Consider the following 15,439-nt stretch of genomic DNA (forward strand, 5'->3'; position numbering starts at 1 on the left):
GGATGAGATACGAACACATACGTATCACGTTCTGGAACAATTTCATTGCCACGGTAAATGTCAGCTTACTGTTTCGCTGTTCCGCTTAAACTTTGCGTTAACAATGAGATGTATACAACTTAACTATAGTCGTTCAAGCATTTAGAATGCGAATTCGACGATACGATGTGTCCGACATAATTTCTCGTATACATATTTAAATAAACGCAATATTTTTAAGAAGAAATTTATACTGAATAAATAATATCTCAAATTTAAATAATTTGTTTTTCAAATTTATTATACTCAATGTCGGGCAAAAGTTTTATCGATTATCTTATTCGCAAAAAAAAAAAAAAAAAAAAGTTTTTGGAACATTATGTATATTTTCAACTGTTGTCTCCTTTTCTCTCAAATTCTCATTTCGGATATTAATTATTATTAATAACAAAACTATCATATACCTTTATTGCTAGTTGCTTCGCCATTCGGTGGCAACGCGTCTCCTCGTTGTTGCTGCTGCCGCGCCTGGCGCACCTTCATTATCCGCATGCGTAGGAACTCGATTTTGGCGCGGGAATCGTCTAGCATTTGTTGAGCCTCCTGTAGTAATTTTTTGTCACGATGGCCGCTCGTTAAACTCTGTATCATATTTTCAGCGCCCTGCTTCACCTATTGCAAATATAAACGAGAAGAGATTGTACATGTATTATTCTACTCTCTATATATGTGTGTGTGTGTGTGTGTGTGTGTGTGTGTGTGTGTGTGTGTGTGAAAGTAATATTGAAATTAGTATTAACTTGTGTAACACATCTACATGGATGTAAAAATTAATTATTTTATTTAAAAAAAGAGGGAAAAGAGAGTATAAAGGATAATTGGAGATAATTAAAACTTTTGCATTAACACGTAATAATCTGGAAGAGTTGAACGCATCATTCTAATTATCTGAAATCCTCGCATGATATAACGAGAGATTATTTTTAGTAGGGGGAAAACTTGCGGCTCACTGCGCTGACTCACGCAAGACTCTGATACAAGAAAAGGGAAAGAGAGTTAGCAAAGTTTTTTGCGGAAAGCAGTATGCGCGATAATTATTCTGAATCATGTGGAGAAGAAAATCGATAACTATTACTAATGAAAACTATTACAAGGGGACACTCATTGTCACTCCTATCTAATGTTCTCCGATACCGTGTAACAACTCATAGAAATATTGATAACACGACAGTTTTGATATCACCCGTGATATCATCCGTGTTCGTGAAGTATATCATCATTATCTACTTGTGATCGGGAAATATATACGAGAATTAAGCGGCTCTTTAAGCAGCACCTTCAGTTCAATATTGAGCTGCTTCTCCAAGGACAGAAGCCGAAGATCCGTGAATAGACCTTCCTGACTCGGCGACGAAGGCCCCATCGGTGATAGAGGCGTGTCTGAAACAAAAATAGAAGCGTTCACGAAATGAAAAAATCCGATGATATGATTTAATTATTTAATGTATTAGCGACATACACATTGCTAAACGGGCAAAAATAAAATTTTATAAATTCTTCTCCGGACACATTCCTATCATCGCGCTTTCTCACGCGTCTGCGGATACCTTTCTTTGTATTAAATCCGTCCGGATTTTTCGCATCATCGTAAGCGAATTGTGTTCTGCCTCGGACGCGCGCGCGTCTCATATCCGACGATCTCTATGATTTGATGGCGAGATTATGCACGACGCACTCGGAGCCTACTTTCTATAACCCAATGCTGACACGTTAACGATTGTTCCGACTCCCACGTATTCGAGTGCGTAGGGAGTGTGGAAAAAAAAAAACAGTGGCGTTCCGCTTTGTTTCAGAAACGCACCGTTATGGAATTTCCCATTGCTCTTCCTCTTTTCTCTATACGTTCATTCCACCTGTCCATTACGATAAACGTCTTTGAGATGTAGAATCCCTTCGACCGGCGTGCGCGAATCGTTATATATGCAAATCAATTTGCGACCACAATTTATATACGGGTCAGATACATATGTATATATACGTAATGTAATAGTATTACACAATGCACAATAAAATGCCTAATAAAATGCACATTTATAACTCGTACCGGAACAGTGTGGGAATCGCAGGTCGGTAATTACGAGCGTTATTTCCGCGCCCGCCGGGACTTTCAGCAATTACATTAATCAATGTACCTTACGTAATCATATCTTTTGTTATACGCGTATATTTTAATAACGCGCGGACGCGCTCTAATGCGTCCTTAATAGCGAAACCCCTCATTAAGGATATTTATACAATGTCGCATCGTTACTCGTGATTCGCATTGTTGGCGAAAAGTTAACGGTCCTTCATATAATAAGTTCAACGGAAAGAAATGTCCCAGTTGGCGAGATAACGCGTCGCTATTTCTAATTGTACATGATTTTCGAGGGGGCAATTTACATCGTCGTTATTGGTCTATGCATGCGACCGGCGCACGAATTTAAAGCTCGTTAGGGGTCCGATGTAGGGCACTTTTTCCTCCATTGAAATATGCCCCATTACGCGCTCGTACCTGCGAGGAAGCCACCGTAAACACGTGCACGCCACGGTCCCACGATTTCCCCGTATGCACACATACACACACACGCACGCACGCACGTGCGCACGTACGATAAACGATGCGCAGCGTCCGTTCGACGCCAATGAAACGAACGGACGGGAGTACACGCTCCCGCACACACCGTCTATGCACATGGGAGTACACCGACATGTCCGAATAAGGCGAGGCGAGAAGCGGATACTCGATTTTTCACGCGAATACTTCAAATCGAAAATATATTCTAACAAGCTTGTTTAACTTTGGTATGAACAGTCGTCCCATACGTCTATCTATATGATGGTATTCATGTCCGTTTAGCATGAGAGATATACATAATTAGCATATTCTGGGAAGTCCTGCAAATATGCTAGATTAGATAGAATTGATACTATAGAGTCATACAGAATAGAATATTATATTTCCGACATGTGCTTATTTGAATTTATAAATAGATCTTTTCTATAATGTATCCTTCCCCTTCGCTATGGAAAAAGCAGTCGATTGGCGAGAATCTAATTATAGCCGATAAGCAGAAGACTGAAATTCTAACACAGAACTCTGCTCATAAATAAATTTTATCGACTCTCGCGATATCGTTGACAATCCTCTCGGACAATCGCGGAATGGCTATTATTCCCGGATCGGCGCATAGGTGGATGTAACATGGACAGAAACGAGGAGTTGACGCGCGATACACACACATAGACACAGGCTCCGTACAATGCGGCAAAAATGACGGAGGTGGAGGCGGCATGAAAGAGTTTGCGGGGACAATGCGGCATCGAGAGAGCGCCGGCGAAACCGTGTCATTAGCGCAGCTCGGCCGAACACGTGCCCCATTATATTCCGCGTCTCTGCCATTGCGGGGGCCGACAAAGGCCTTCCTTGTTTTTGATACCACCACCCTCGTCGCGCTGTACGTCTCCTCCTCTCTTCCTCCGGCTCTTCTTTCAATCGTTTTCTCCTCTCCCTTCTTTTCTCGACATCCCTCGGCGCGAAACGAGCTGAGAGATCATCGTTGCGCGGGTTTGAGGGAGAAGGAAAAACAACAGGGTGGTCGCGCGCACAAAGTGACTGCTGCGGCTCACTCGTTGCCACTTTCGCCGGTTCAACGACTCGGACGAGTGCTACGTACGCAACCCTTTTGAAAGAAAAGAGAGAGAGTCTCGAGGCGCGGATAATTGCTCTTCACGCTAACAGCGAAAGTAAAAGAAAAGAACAGGACGACTGAAGTGGCGCGATAGTTATGCAAAACGCATAACTGTGGGGCTATCGAGGCGACGTGCAACCAGCTGGCTTTGTCAGTCCCGTGTATGCTTAGACGAAGGGATACTTAATACCCCTCTCGACCTGAAAAAAAAATCCATCGGACAAAAGAGAACGTAAACTCTTTTTGTTTAATTTAAAAAATCCGACGTTAATACGCGAAGCCGCAGAGCGAAAATTTATATGATGATCTCCGATAATAGTCGGAAATTATATGCGGTTGTACACGTAACCGCAATATGCATTGCGCTATCATTGCGCGATACCAACGTGTTGTCTTCTCTTCTCTCGGCTCCCATTCATAACTTTGCGTCCATGCCGTTCAAAGCTGTTCCATCTCTCTGCAGCGTGAGTTAGCGATACGTTCATAAAGCATGAACGCATCGTGGGGAGAGCTCTTATGCAGTTTGTTAATGCATGTAAGAAACGATTGTTCGTGTGTGGTGGTTGTCTGCAACATCCTTATTACGGCATTGATTAAAATAATTACCGTAACTATGCGGGAGACGCGCGAAGCGCTTTATTTATAGGTCTAATAATAAGACAGCTCGACGTAGAACGTGTATTCCTCTAGTCGTCTAACAAACCATAATTTTTTTTTTTTTTCAAAAATCTAACGTTTTCTTGTTATTTCTAGTTATTTCTAGCGCTTCAATTTTATTGCGAAGAACGTCATAATTTAAATTAATCTCCATTAAAATAAACAAATTAATACCGATTTTATGTTTTAATCTCCTTCCGGAACAGATTAAGGAATTCTAAAAAAATTCTGAAACAAGCTAGAAACTCTATATCGAGACTGTAAAAATATAGGATAATAATTTCGCAGATGTTACGAAACATGTTACTGTGCGTTTCTTAAGACACAAAAAATTACAGTAAATTACAGGATGTATAAAGGATGGCATTTTTTTTTTTTATTATTATTATTATTATTAAAGAACGATCGAGTTGAGAATGACGCATTCTCATCGGTAGCAGCCATATTTGTGAAAATGATATATAATCTATGTAGCAAGAACGTGAGATTTAACACTTTGTAATATCTTTAAAAGGAGAACTGTCTCGATGCTCCGGTAACCTTTGCCGCAGTTCTTTGTCGCGCACCGGACAAATTTCACCATAAATATACCCAAGGCGGCGATTTGCATAAACGGCAAAAGCGTACCAAGAGATTAGCATACGCCTCGAAAAATCTACCGGTTGGTAACCCCGGGCGTTCGTCGAAGTAGCGGTTAAGTTATTAGCATAGAGCCACCGATCGGTTGGCGATCGAGAAAATCATGCCATCGGTCCGATAGAAAGCGCAGCGTTAAAAAGGGCGTAATGTGGCGGCCGTTAAGCGAAAATCACTCGAGATATGGATGTTTGAGCAATATCGCACTGTTGATCCATGCGTGGCGCGTAATTTGCCCGAGATGCATCGAGGAGATGAATTGGATAATTATCTGCGAAAATGACGATCTCGTTGTGATACCCTAATGGTTGATACGGCGAGGAGAGGGAAGGGTGCCGGAACCTATCGGCTATCCACAATCGTTGAATGATCGTAGGCGTCAATTGTCATCCGTGACGAGCGCGAATAAGAGAATCTCTACAGACAACGATACGATGAACGTAACGAGTTACAAGGTGGTCAATGAGATCTCGTAGTTAAAGGTTTATCGATTTAGTCTGTTTATAGATTTATTAGTTTGAGAATCTGAATTTCCGCGATAAAATTATCATCGCGTATCTGTGTCACGAGTATCACATGTATGTCAGAAAAGATAATGTTTCGAGATTTTTGCGCTATGATTTCTTTACATTACAACATCCTAACGTCAATATATCTTCAACATGACATAATTACGGTCTATGTAGAACGACATAGCATTGACGAGAACAAACATCGAGATCATAAAGCGATGTCTCTCTGCATGTAATAAAGATCACAGGAGGCGTACCGATCTGTAATCGGCGAGAAGGGAGCAGCCAGCTTGATTAAGAGGTTTTACGAGCGTTGCTCCAGTTATACGAGAGCGCAACGCGTTATCTACGGCATCCCACAGGCCGTTGTGAAATTTTATTAAATCCGGTATATACATTTGATAGCTGCGGAATATCCGATTTTAACTATATGCAGTGTATTGTATAAACGCGCGCGTGGGATACATTCTTATAAATCAAGTTCAAATCCGATTAATAATTCTAGAAAATATGATTATTTTCTCGCAAAGCGCGAATATTTCGATCACGAAAGCAAGAACTTTGATATTGCACGACAGTGGCAGTGCTTTAAATAACGATCCAAGTAACTTATTTAATTGCGAACTGTATACGCGCGGACATTTAAAATTTATTAACTCATAAATTCCGCGTTACGTACCTCGTGCATGTTCGATAAACTGCACTTCATAAATTCATGGGGTATCGCGCGGTCAATAAGCTTGAAATCGATTCATCTCGTATCTAAATCCAGCGGAATTTCCGCGAGATCGGATAGCGCCAGCGTATCGCTGGTTGTTCGTGATTCATCCGGGATTTCCCCCACGAAAAGATAATCGGAGTCGTCTATACATAACGTTGAGAATGTAGAGAGAGTGTAATATACTTATTTTTATAATATATGTTCTTAGCTATTCGCCAAAAACGTGATATTCCTTTTTTTTTTTTTTTTTTTTAAGAATCCTAACATCTTTGTTTTAATTATTTCTCCGCAAAATTTCATAGAATTTTACGGAGAAATGGCACTGTCGCGGGATCTTAAATCGGGCCCCGGGACAGGTAGTTCATAAAGATGGGACGGGTACAGACGGAAGGAGGGGAAGGACTTCCCCGGAGAGCGTCGGCGATGGAATGCGAAAGCGTGGGTTCGGTTCGGCGGTAACGCGATCTCGCGATGTATAGCGACGAGAGAACGCGCGATGGTGGTGATCGCGGACAGAGGGGCCTCGATGGAGAGGTTCGGGGCCCCGAAGGTGTAAGCATGCGTAACGGTACTCTGCGCGATTGCACGATTCGATCGGCCTCTCTCGTAACGCGCTCTCGATCGTCCCGTGCGTGTGCGCGTCTACGTACGTACACGCGCGTTTTCGCCGTCTCGGCGGAACTGGAAAGTGAACGAGCGTCGTCGTCTGCTTTGCGAGACGTCGAGGAGGAAAGAGAGGCGCGTTGGACTTTCTCTCGCGAGATCCCGAAACCGTAGTCTCGATCGAATCGGTCATCTCGAATGAAAACTCGAAAAGATTCACGTTTATCATTTCTCGCGATCGTTGAGCTTTCGAACATTAATGGCAGGAACGCGTTTCTCGCTTCGTACTGAGGGAAACTGAATGAGACACCCCCCTCCCCCCCCCCGAGACAGGTTGCTAAGTCCCGAGATCGAGTATGCGATGATGACTGACTTAACTGGAGTCAATATACAGAGAGAGCGTCAGGGTCCAAGATATAAATAGCCGCTACCACTTACCGTCAATTCAAAGCGAGCGCAAGACTGTAGTTCCTTTGTACAACTCATCGCGAAGTAACGCAGCGAAAAATACTCCTCAAGAGTCAAACGATTCTTTGCTCATAACAGTGAACGTATTAGATTAGCCTATTTTAACTATGTATACGATTATATATAAAACTACCGTCGGATAAGAATTTAATACAGTGATACGCGATTTGATACGGACGAACAAATTTTCTCGAAACGACCAATTTCTCCAAATATTCAAATCAGTATTGAGAGATATTCAAAGTCAGATTAAAACGACGTTAAATAAAATAAGTCGTCGATTAAATTTGTATTATAAACTCGGCACACGCGATACCGAGAGACGGCCACGACCTCTGATTATAAAGAATTCTGTTAATCGTTCTCAATTTACGTTTTCCGCGGCAGGAACAGAGGGGGATGTCGAGTCGAGGGAAAGAATAGTCGACACGCAGACGCATAATTGCCGTCCTTTTGTTGCTGGTCGAAACTGCTAGTGGCTGCGTGGAATTGAATGCCGTTTTAATCCGTCGCGCGCGTGTGTGTGTGTGTATGCGTGCGTACATTCGCTAGATCTAATGGTAAACAGCACAGAGCTGTTCAGCTGATACACAAATCAATGTCGCGGAATGAATGAGAGAGAAAGAGAGAGAGAGAGAGAGAATGATGCTATTATTTTAATATCAAAATATACCATTTTTAACACGCATTATTTTAAAAATTGATTAACCAATCGATCATGACGAAGAGGATATAAATATATCACTCGTTATATTTATCTCCCTCTTTCCTTATATTTATCTCGTCGATCGTCTCCTTAACTTTAATATACGGATTCGTATCTAACGTACAGCGAGAGAGAGATATATAACGATCGATGAGTCAGAAATGTCATTGCGTCGAAGAGATACGCTTGATTTGTCGGCGACGTAATGGCGAAATGGGACGAACAGCTCCCGGGGCATGCTCGAACGAGCTTTGTAAACCCGAAGACATCGCCTCGTTAGCGGGTGAAGTTATTAAGTGCTCTCTCTCTCTCGTTAACGACACAGAACGGTCGTTAGCGCGATTAGGGAGCTGTCTACTGGAACATTGACTATTATATCTATCGATACGGTAAATTGATAAATAAATATTGTAGTAGAGCGATATAAATAATTGACGCGAGTCATAATAATATAAATGTGAAATTATCGAAAATTCCTTTCGTGAAAGTGGAAAAAGATCTATTGAATATATGATGATACGATACGCTTATCGAATATTCCAAAGTGCATTTTAATTGCTTGCAATTTTCTATATTTTACGCCGATTCACATAATAATGTCTATTAAATAAGTCATAAACCGACAAGATATAAATTTACGTCGCTAATATTTTCTACGATTGTCGCGAGATCAAGATCGAAGACGGCGTTCCATTACTTAAAATTCGTTGGAGATCTTTTTTGAAGTAAACATACGCGAAGATGGTATTTTCTTCGCGGCTATTCTTTACCAACCTTGACCATTGGAGTGATTCTGTTGCGGTGATTGGGGCTGGCCCTGCGTTAGTATAATTTGGCTCTCGAGTTGCTGGAGCTCCGCCTGGAGTTCGTTCAGCTTGCTGTTTGCCTTCTTCACGATCGTCGCGACGTCAGAGAGCGATTTGCGATCGGTCGCGACCTCTCTCAGTTTCTCCGCACCGGCTTTTATCTTTAATTCCTGCGAACGAGAAAACATAGAAATAAGCATAAATAAAATACTCTCTTAAATATAGTATCAGTATATTACTGATGTTACTGATAAGCAGTGATTTCAGTTATAAGTTTAATCTCATTGTGTGAAAGAAGGAATTGCAGTGGCAGCGACTTTTTCATTAAATCAGTAATATTTTAAAATAAATTTTATATTATAATATTATATAATATTATATATATGATAAATTTATATAATAGAAATATCTCATATCTCTTTTTTTTTTAAAGAAATATCTGAATTTAATTCTTGTTTATTCTTTATGGAGTCATCATATTGATTATATGTGTTTCATTCCAAATATATTTGTGTGTGTGGGAAGGAGCTTTTCCTAAAAAATAACAATATAAAATAAATAAAAAAAAACTTTAAAAGCTACATATTGCAAATATGCACGATTCTAACTGATTTTTCAACGAAATCTCGCTGCTATTGTATAATTAATTAGACATAAGAGAGAGAAACAAAGTATGATACTGAAAATCAGTAATATTAATTATGTCATTGCTTTGATCAAAGATATTTTCACTGATTCGTCGTTGCGAATGACAACCGCGCTCGTTTCGGGCGAAAAAGCGGGGCCTTGCGTTCCGCGATATTTAATTACATGCATTTATTATGCGGTCGGCATGTTGCACCCTTTAAAACGCATCCATCGTGCCGTTCCTTCGTATAGCAAATGAGCCGTAAAATTGCACACGTGCCCAATGATACCCTTTGCTATTCTATTACCGGCTGTTGCACAGTCGCCGCGAATGTTCGCGATGAATCACCCGATAGGATTTTTATTTTCTAATCTAGAGCATGTTACAGCACGCGGCATACAATCTCCAACTATTGTGCGTCAATATATTGAGCGAAACAAAAATTATTTTTCCTTGACGATAATTACTAACGCAAAAAAGAGATAACTGTTTACTTCTCTTCCAAAGAAGAAAAATAACATAAAATAACAGGTAAAATAATAGTGCAATTGAGATGAATGGCCAACTTCTGAGACACTTTATACGCATCCATTCTGTCTACGATGCCGCAGTTGACTTACCGTTTGCAGTAAATTGCTCTGATAGGAAGCATTTATGAAAATGTGCTACGTTAAGAAACCTATGGTATTGTATATTATTGCATTTGCACACGAACGACTCTATTTCGCGATGGATTCATTAACGATAGGCACCGGTTAAAGACTCGTAACGAGTCTCTCGTAAAGACGCTTAGTAAGTACCGAGAGATGCAACAGGAGGAAATAGTAAGGGGAAAAAAAAGGAGAGAGAGTGAGTGAGAGAAAGAAAATCGTATCGCCGGACGAGAAACTAGTTTCTACGCGAATCGCACAGAAACGTTCGGACCACCCTCAAGTTTTCATTCGCAACGTGATTTAAAACGCGCGTCCGGAAACCATCGATCACGAAACCTCATTACGTGTACTTGCGCCGGATATTAAAACACACGAGTATACGCGAAAAGCTCAATCGCGCGTAAATACTTCTGCTGTCTTGTAATCTTGTAGGAGACGTAAGATTTTTGAAGAATTAATTTCCATCGATTATAAAATAAGATTAGGATAGATTAGTCCTGCATAATTTCTTTACGATAGATACCTTAGTCTATTGTAAATTTACCTATTTTTTATTCGAGATAAAAAGAGATTGAGAACAATGAGCGTTTTAAGATTAAACAAGGACAGATTAATTCAATTAATTTTCCGAATAAAAAGAAAACTAAACACTGATTATTATGAGAGAAGAAAAAAATAAAGAAGACAATACTCGGAACGGAGAGGAGAAAGGAAACAATGGTGTCGAGACCAGCTATCGTATACAGAAAAAAAAAAGAGTTTCGCAGAAGCTGCAGTCGGCGAAAGCGTAAGCGAAACTCGACATACCTTGCGTATTTCTCGGCGTATGTGCTCTCGCAGCACGTCGAGACGAGCCGGCAAGGGCACCTGGTCACTGCCAGCCACTCCATACTTGCTCGACAGTTCGTAAAGAACTGGGTGCCTGATGTAATCGCCCTGAAACAGATTCCAAGTTCGATCCCGCGTTATTGACGGCTGATATATGGCGAGTAGGATTTGGGCGAAGCAACGAGGGATAAGGTCGAGTGGCTCGTCGAACGATTAATCATTCTCGAACTAAATCCTTTCTCCGTAATCGAAATAAAATCTTTGCTCTAGTTCTATTAGCGAGTTTAGTAAATACAGGAAAAAATATTAAATATATATCGAATCCACTTTTCATTTATACCATGTGCGAAGATTCGTATCAATTAATAATCGACGTTGCACCGCGTTATTTCCGCACAATATCGACCATGTAATCTTTCAACATTACAATCGCGTTATATTAATATTTATTCGTAATAACGATGAGCGCAGTGATTTCGCAATAGTGTTAAGATAATACCGGGAAATTGTGTCGATGATCGGAGATATTGCGGAATATATTTACCTCTCCTAACCGGAAATCGTCTGGCGTGGCGGGCATATGGCCTACTCGTGACAGATACGGATATATGGTAGACTCTAGGCAAGCGACGCACGCGAGAGGGGAAAAGTATCGATCTCTCGCAATACTGGCGCGAAACAACATCGTCTATTGTACGTCGACGAGTGTCAATCCACATCGCGATTCAATTAGTTTGTCCATTGAAACGTTCAAGGGTATTCTCGATTAAGCTTCTATAACGGACGCGAATCTACTTCAAGTGTACAATGAGAGAGGAATCCGCGAGTCGCAGTCGACGATTTTGAATCACCCGTAAGAGGATTATTGTCAGCTGTTCGATTTTCCTAAAGAGCGCATTCTCTTGCATTTAATTTAAAGTTTGATACAATTTGAAAACGTACCGCGCGTGGGGCCATGCAAGTCCGAAAGTATCTAGAAGTGGCCTTGGTGAACGAAATGCACCTGCACGCGCCCGATTTCTTCTTCGTTTTATCCACGCTGATAAACGACATTATTATTTTCGTGAGAGAGACGCGACTTCACCGAAAATGAAATGTGTCCGAGATATCTCTGTTCCTTGTTAGCGCATTATCGCGCCATACGTCGAAATATGAAGATTACACGCTGTAGAGATAATCGTCTTATTAACAACACCTTATTAAAACACACGCCCGTTTGAATAAGGAAAAAAAAAATAGCAGTTTCCGATTAATCCATCACTGAATCGCACAGTCACCATGAGCGATAATGTTGGAGTTGCGACCGCGCGGGCAGAGTAAGCGTCAACCACCTGTTGCAGCGAAAATCTACAATATCACGTCCGCACACACGTATTTCCACTATCGTTCTTACACTCGGGACTAAGATGTAACAGAACGGAATTTTTTCATACGGAGAGCGCGACGCGCGCTCCTCCGAGAGGTCGAATTCGAGAATTTCAACTGACTGAAGAAGAAACGGTGCCGATGCGGGCCGTTATCTCTTATCAGCCGTGCCGATAACGCAGCCGATACTCGACTGCAAAAACCTGCACACTTTTATCGTCCCCTCACGATGCTTACATAAACGGACGAAGGTACTTAAGAAAACAACCGATTAATTTTCTTAGTTGACGTGTACCTAACTTGACGCAATCACGTAATTTATGTCATGAGATTTATACATACACTTAAGTAAATAAACATACGTGTATACTGTTTTTCAATTAAACACTTTATGTGGTAATCTTGATAAATTCAATTTATTTCGCGAGAAATGTATACAAATTTATATCTTAAATTAATATATAAAATATATATTTGTAACAAAAGAAAAAAAAAATATATATATATATATAATATATTTATAAAAAAATAATAATATTGAAATATAAATGAATTTAAATATTATAAATTATAATTAATATGTACAGCGCTATCTATCTGTTATTTGGATTATTATGTAACAACATATGCCTGTTAAATTTATTGAAATTGCATGGCTATGTGAAAAGTCGTTGCGCAAAATTGCGACATCTGATTTTACAAATTCGATTGTACAAGTTATACTTTGTATAAATTACAGATTGTCAGACGGAGATAGGGAATGATGAAAATTCCAACTGTCTTCGAGGAGAATGGAAGTATCTGGACATTAATTTAGGAGAGCGGAGACTCTCTTGTGGAGGAGATACCCGTGTACGAAATATACCAGACAACTGACACACCGACGCACGATCTATTTTTATATACATTCTACGATATTTGTGCCATGCACAATAATCCGGGGAGGTCAACAGACGTCGCGACGTCATAGGAACTTCCCTTTTCCCCGTCGAACGAGCGTTTTTGCTTCGAGGAGCTTGAGAAATATAAACGAGCAGTGTCTGACTCAACTCGTAAGCGCGAGCTCTGCTCTGAGATGGAGAATTGTTTTTGCCGATGCAAAAACTCCCAGGCGAAAACCATTACGCGCGTCGAGCGCAACGTCAAATTTAGAAAGACATCTCTAACATCTGTGATAGCGTTGAATTATCGATCCATTAATAATCCATTACAACTGCATTACGAGAAAAACATATTAATCTAGCGCGTGTATAAGTAACTGCATAAATCGCGTACGTCGCAAAATCAACGCGCCAGAATGATTATATATATATTCCGTTTAAAAAAAAAGAATCTTAAACAAACACGACTAAAGTTATTACATCCGCGATATTCTCGACATTATTTCTCGCAAAGTCTGAAAGAGCGAATAGTCGGATCGTGCCAAATTCTTTATCGAAAATCAGACTCACGGTTATAAACGGGTGAAAGTTTCGGGAGACGAGAATCGGCGCTGATTCCTCGACTCTCCGATTCCATGACGTATTGAAAGGATGCGCAGGATCGCGGTGATCCGTTTGTGTTATCAGGGCCGAACACGCTCCTCTCCGACGTCCCATCCTCGGTCTCGTCGGTAAATGAGGCTCGCGGGGGAGCAGGTGTTACCGGGGACCGACGGAGGCGCGAAGTCAGTCGGGAGCGGTTACACCGAAGCCTAACTTCACCTTCTCCGTCTGTACATCAAGCGAAACGATAACGAGGAGTGAAATCGGTATCGTTTCGACGAGTTGAAATTTCGACGCTCAACATTTATTCGTAATTTAGGAAATTAATTAACTGCGAAAAATAATACAATGTACGCGGTGGCGGACTGATTGAACCCGGATTAAGGAGTCGCGTGGTTAATTTTCTTTACTAAATCTACATTGTAAATAGAAGTACAATCTCGGAGCAAGCGACAAACCGCGAAGCGCGGAGTCAATTAAGCCAAGTAGCCTACAACTAGGTACTTGTTGCGTCAACGTCGCTTAATCCTCTCGTAGATTAAAAATTTTCCTTCACCGCTGTACGGTAATTTGGAAGGGAATAACAACGAGAGAGCCTACAAGTTGAGCGAAGTCAATTAGCCCGGACGATCGGTGTAGGAGGCGGAGCGAGTAAGAAATCGGATGCATATATCAGGTGCGCGCGATCCGTCACGCTCGGTTTCCCGATCGACTCCGAGAGCACGCTCGTCGCGAAGCACGAAAACAGCGTCGATTTCCCGTCATCGCGATGAGGGAAAGCTTGCGATCCCCCTCTCCTACCTACCCCTCGCACCTGGGATCGCGGTACAAGTGCATGTGCGTCGCGAGCGACAAAGATGGGAAACGCTTTCATCGGGGAGATCCGTGTCCCGGGAAAGGTGAACGATTATGGCGTCCGGGATACAAGGCGCGGACTCGGCGAACGCGCCCGAGTTTCGTGAAGGGAGAGATGCGTGAAGAGTTACGGAGACTCACCTGATAATAGCTCGATTCCGCCATCTTGCTCCCGCACTTCTTTCTCTCTCTTTCTCTCTCTCTCTCTCTGTACGCTCTCTCACACTCGCGCTCATGCACTACCGCCGCTTTCCATCCGTCCTTTGTGAGCGTCGCCGAGAGCCGACGTTAGGTAGTGGTCCATGGTGCGTTTGACCGCGGCGCTGGAATTATATTTCACTGCGTGCGTCGGCGCCGCATTTCGCGTCTGACGGGAGCCCCGTGATGTGACGCGCGGCGTCGTCGACGAATCTCTCTGTCTCTCTCTCTCTCTCTCTAGGAGCGCGATGACCGGATAATCGTCCAAGCTCGAGTATTGTTGCCGACAACGACGCTAACCGACGACTCGACGACGTTAATGAAGCTGCGCGCACCACTACAACATAGGTGGATGAATGAGAGACACGAGAACAAAATGCGAACACGACCACATTCCACTGCATCAGACTGGCGACTGAAGACTGACTGACTGAGAACGCCGGGCCAATCGCCGCGCAAGGCATCGTCGCGGCTGACGCGTTTCGCGAGGCCAATCAGCGTCCGTCGTCACCCGCGCTCCGCAATCGCGCGCCAATCGCGATCATTGGCGCTACGGGATATTAAATTTGATTGCGGTATCGTAATTTTTCGTCAAAAAGACATCTCTTC

General features: G+C 41.9%; 1 protein-coding gene across 7 annotated transcripts in view; it reads right to left on the reverse strand.

Moving 5' to 3' along the window:
• The window catches only part of Pkn (serine/threonine-protein kinase N), a 29,547-nt gene extending 14,133 nt beyond the window's left edge, over positions 1–15,414 (reverse strand). The window contains exons 1-5 of one of the 7 annotated variants that reach the window (XM_070313074.1): positions 14,774–15,414; positions 10,908–11,036; positions 8,788–8,989; positions 1,316–1,419; positions 444–651 (exon numbers count right to left, since the gene is read on the reverse strand). In XM_070313074.1, coding sequence (XP_070169175.1) covers positions 444–651; positions 1,316–1,419; positions 8,788–8,989; positions 10,908–11,036; positions 14,774–14,797 — 667 coding nt within the window. In that variant the 5' untranslated portion in view covers positions 14,798–15,414. Of the gene's footprint in view, positions 1–443; positions 652–1,315; positions 1,420–8,787; positions 8,990–10,907; positions 11,037–11,472; positions 11,514–11,870; positions 12,533–13,744; positions 14,218–14,773 lie in introns of those variants that run through there. The other 6 variants (XM_070313075.1, XM_070313069.1, XM_070313070.1 and 3 more) reach the window with 6 other exon arrangements.
• Between the last annotated feature and the right edge of the window lie 25 nt (positions 15,415–15,439).

The sequence above is a fragment of the Polyergus mexicanus genome, unplaced genomic scaffold, assembly GCF_030449975.1.
Source record: "Polyergus mexicanus isolate NDT 795.1 unplaced genomic scaffold, iyPolMexi1.0 SCAF_23, whole genome shotgun sequence".
Taxonomy (NCBI): domain Eukaryota; kingdom Metazoa; phylum Arthropoda; class Insecta; order Hymenoptera; family Formicidae; genus Polyergus; species Polyergus mexicanus.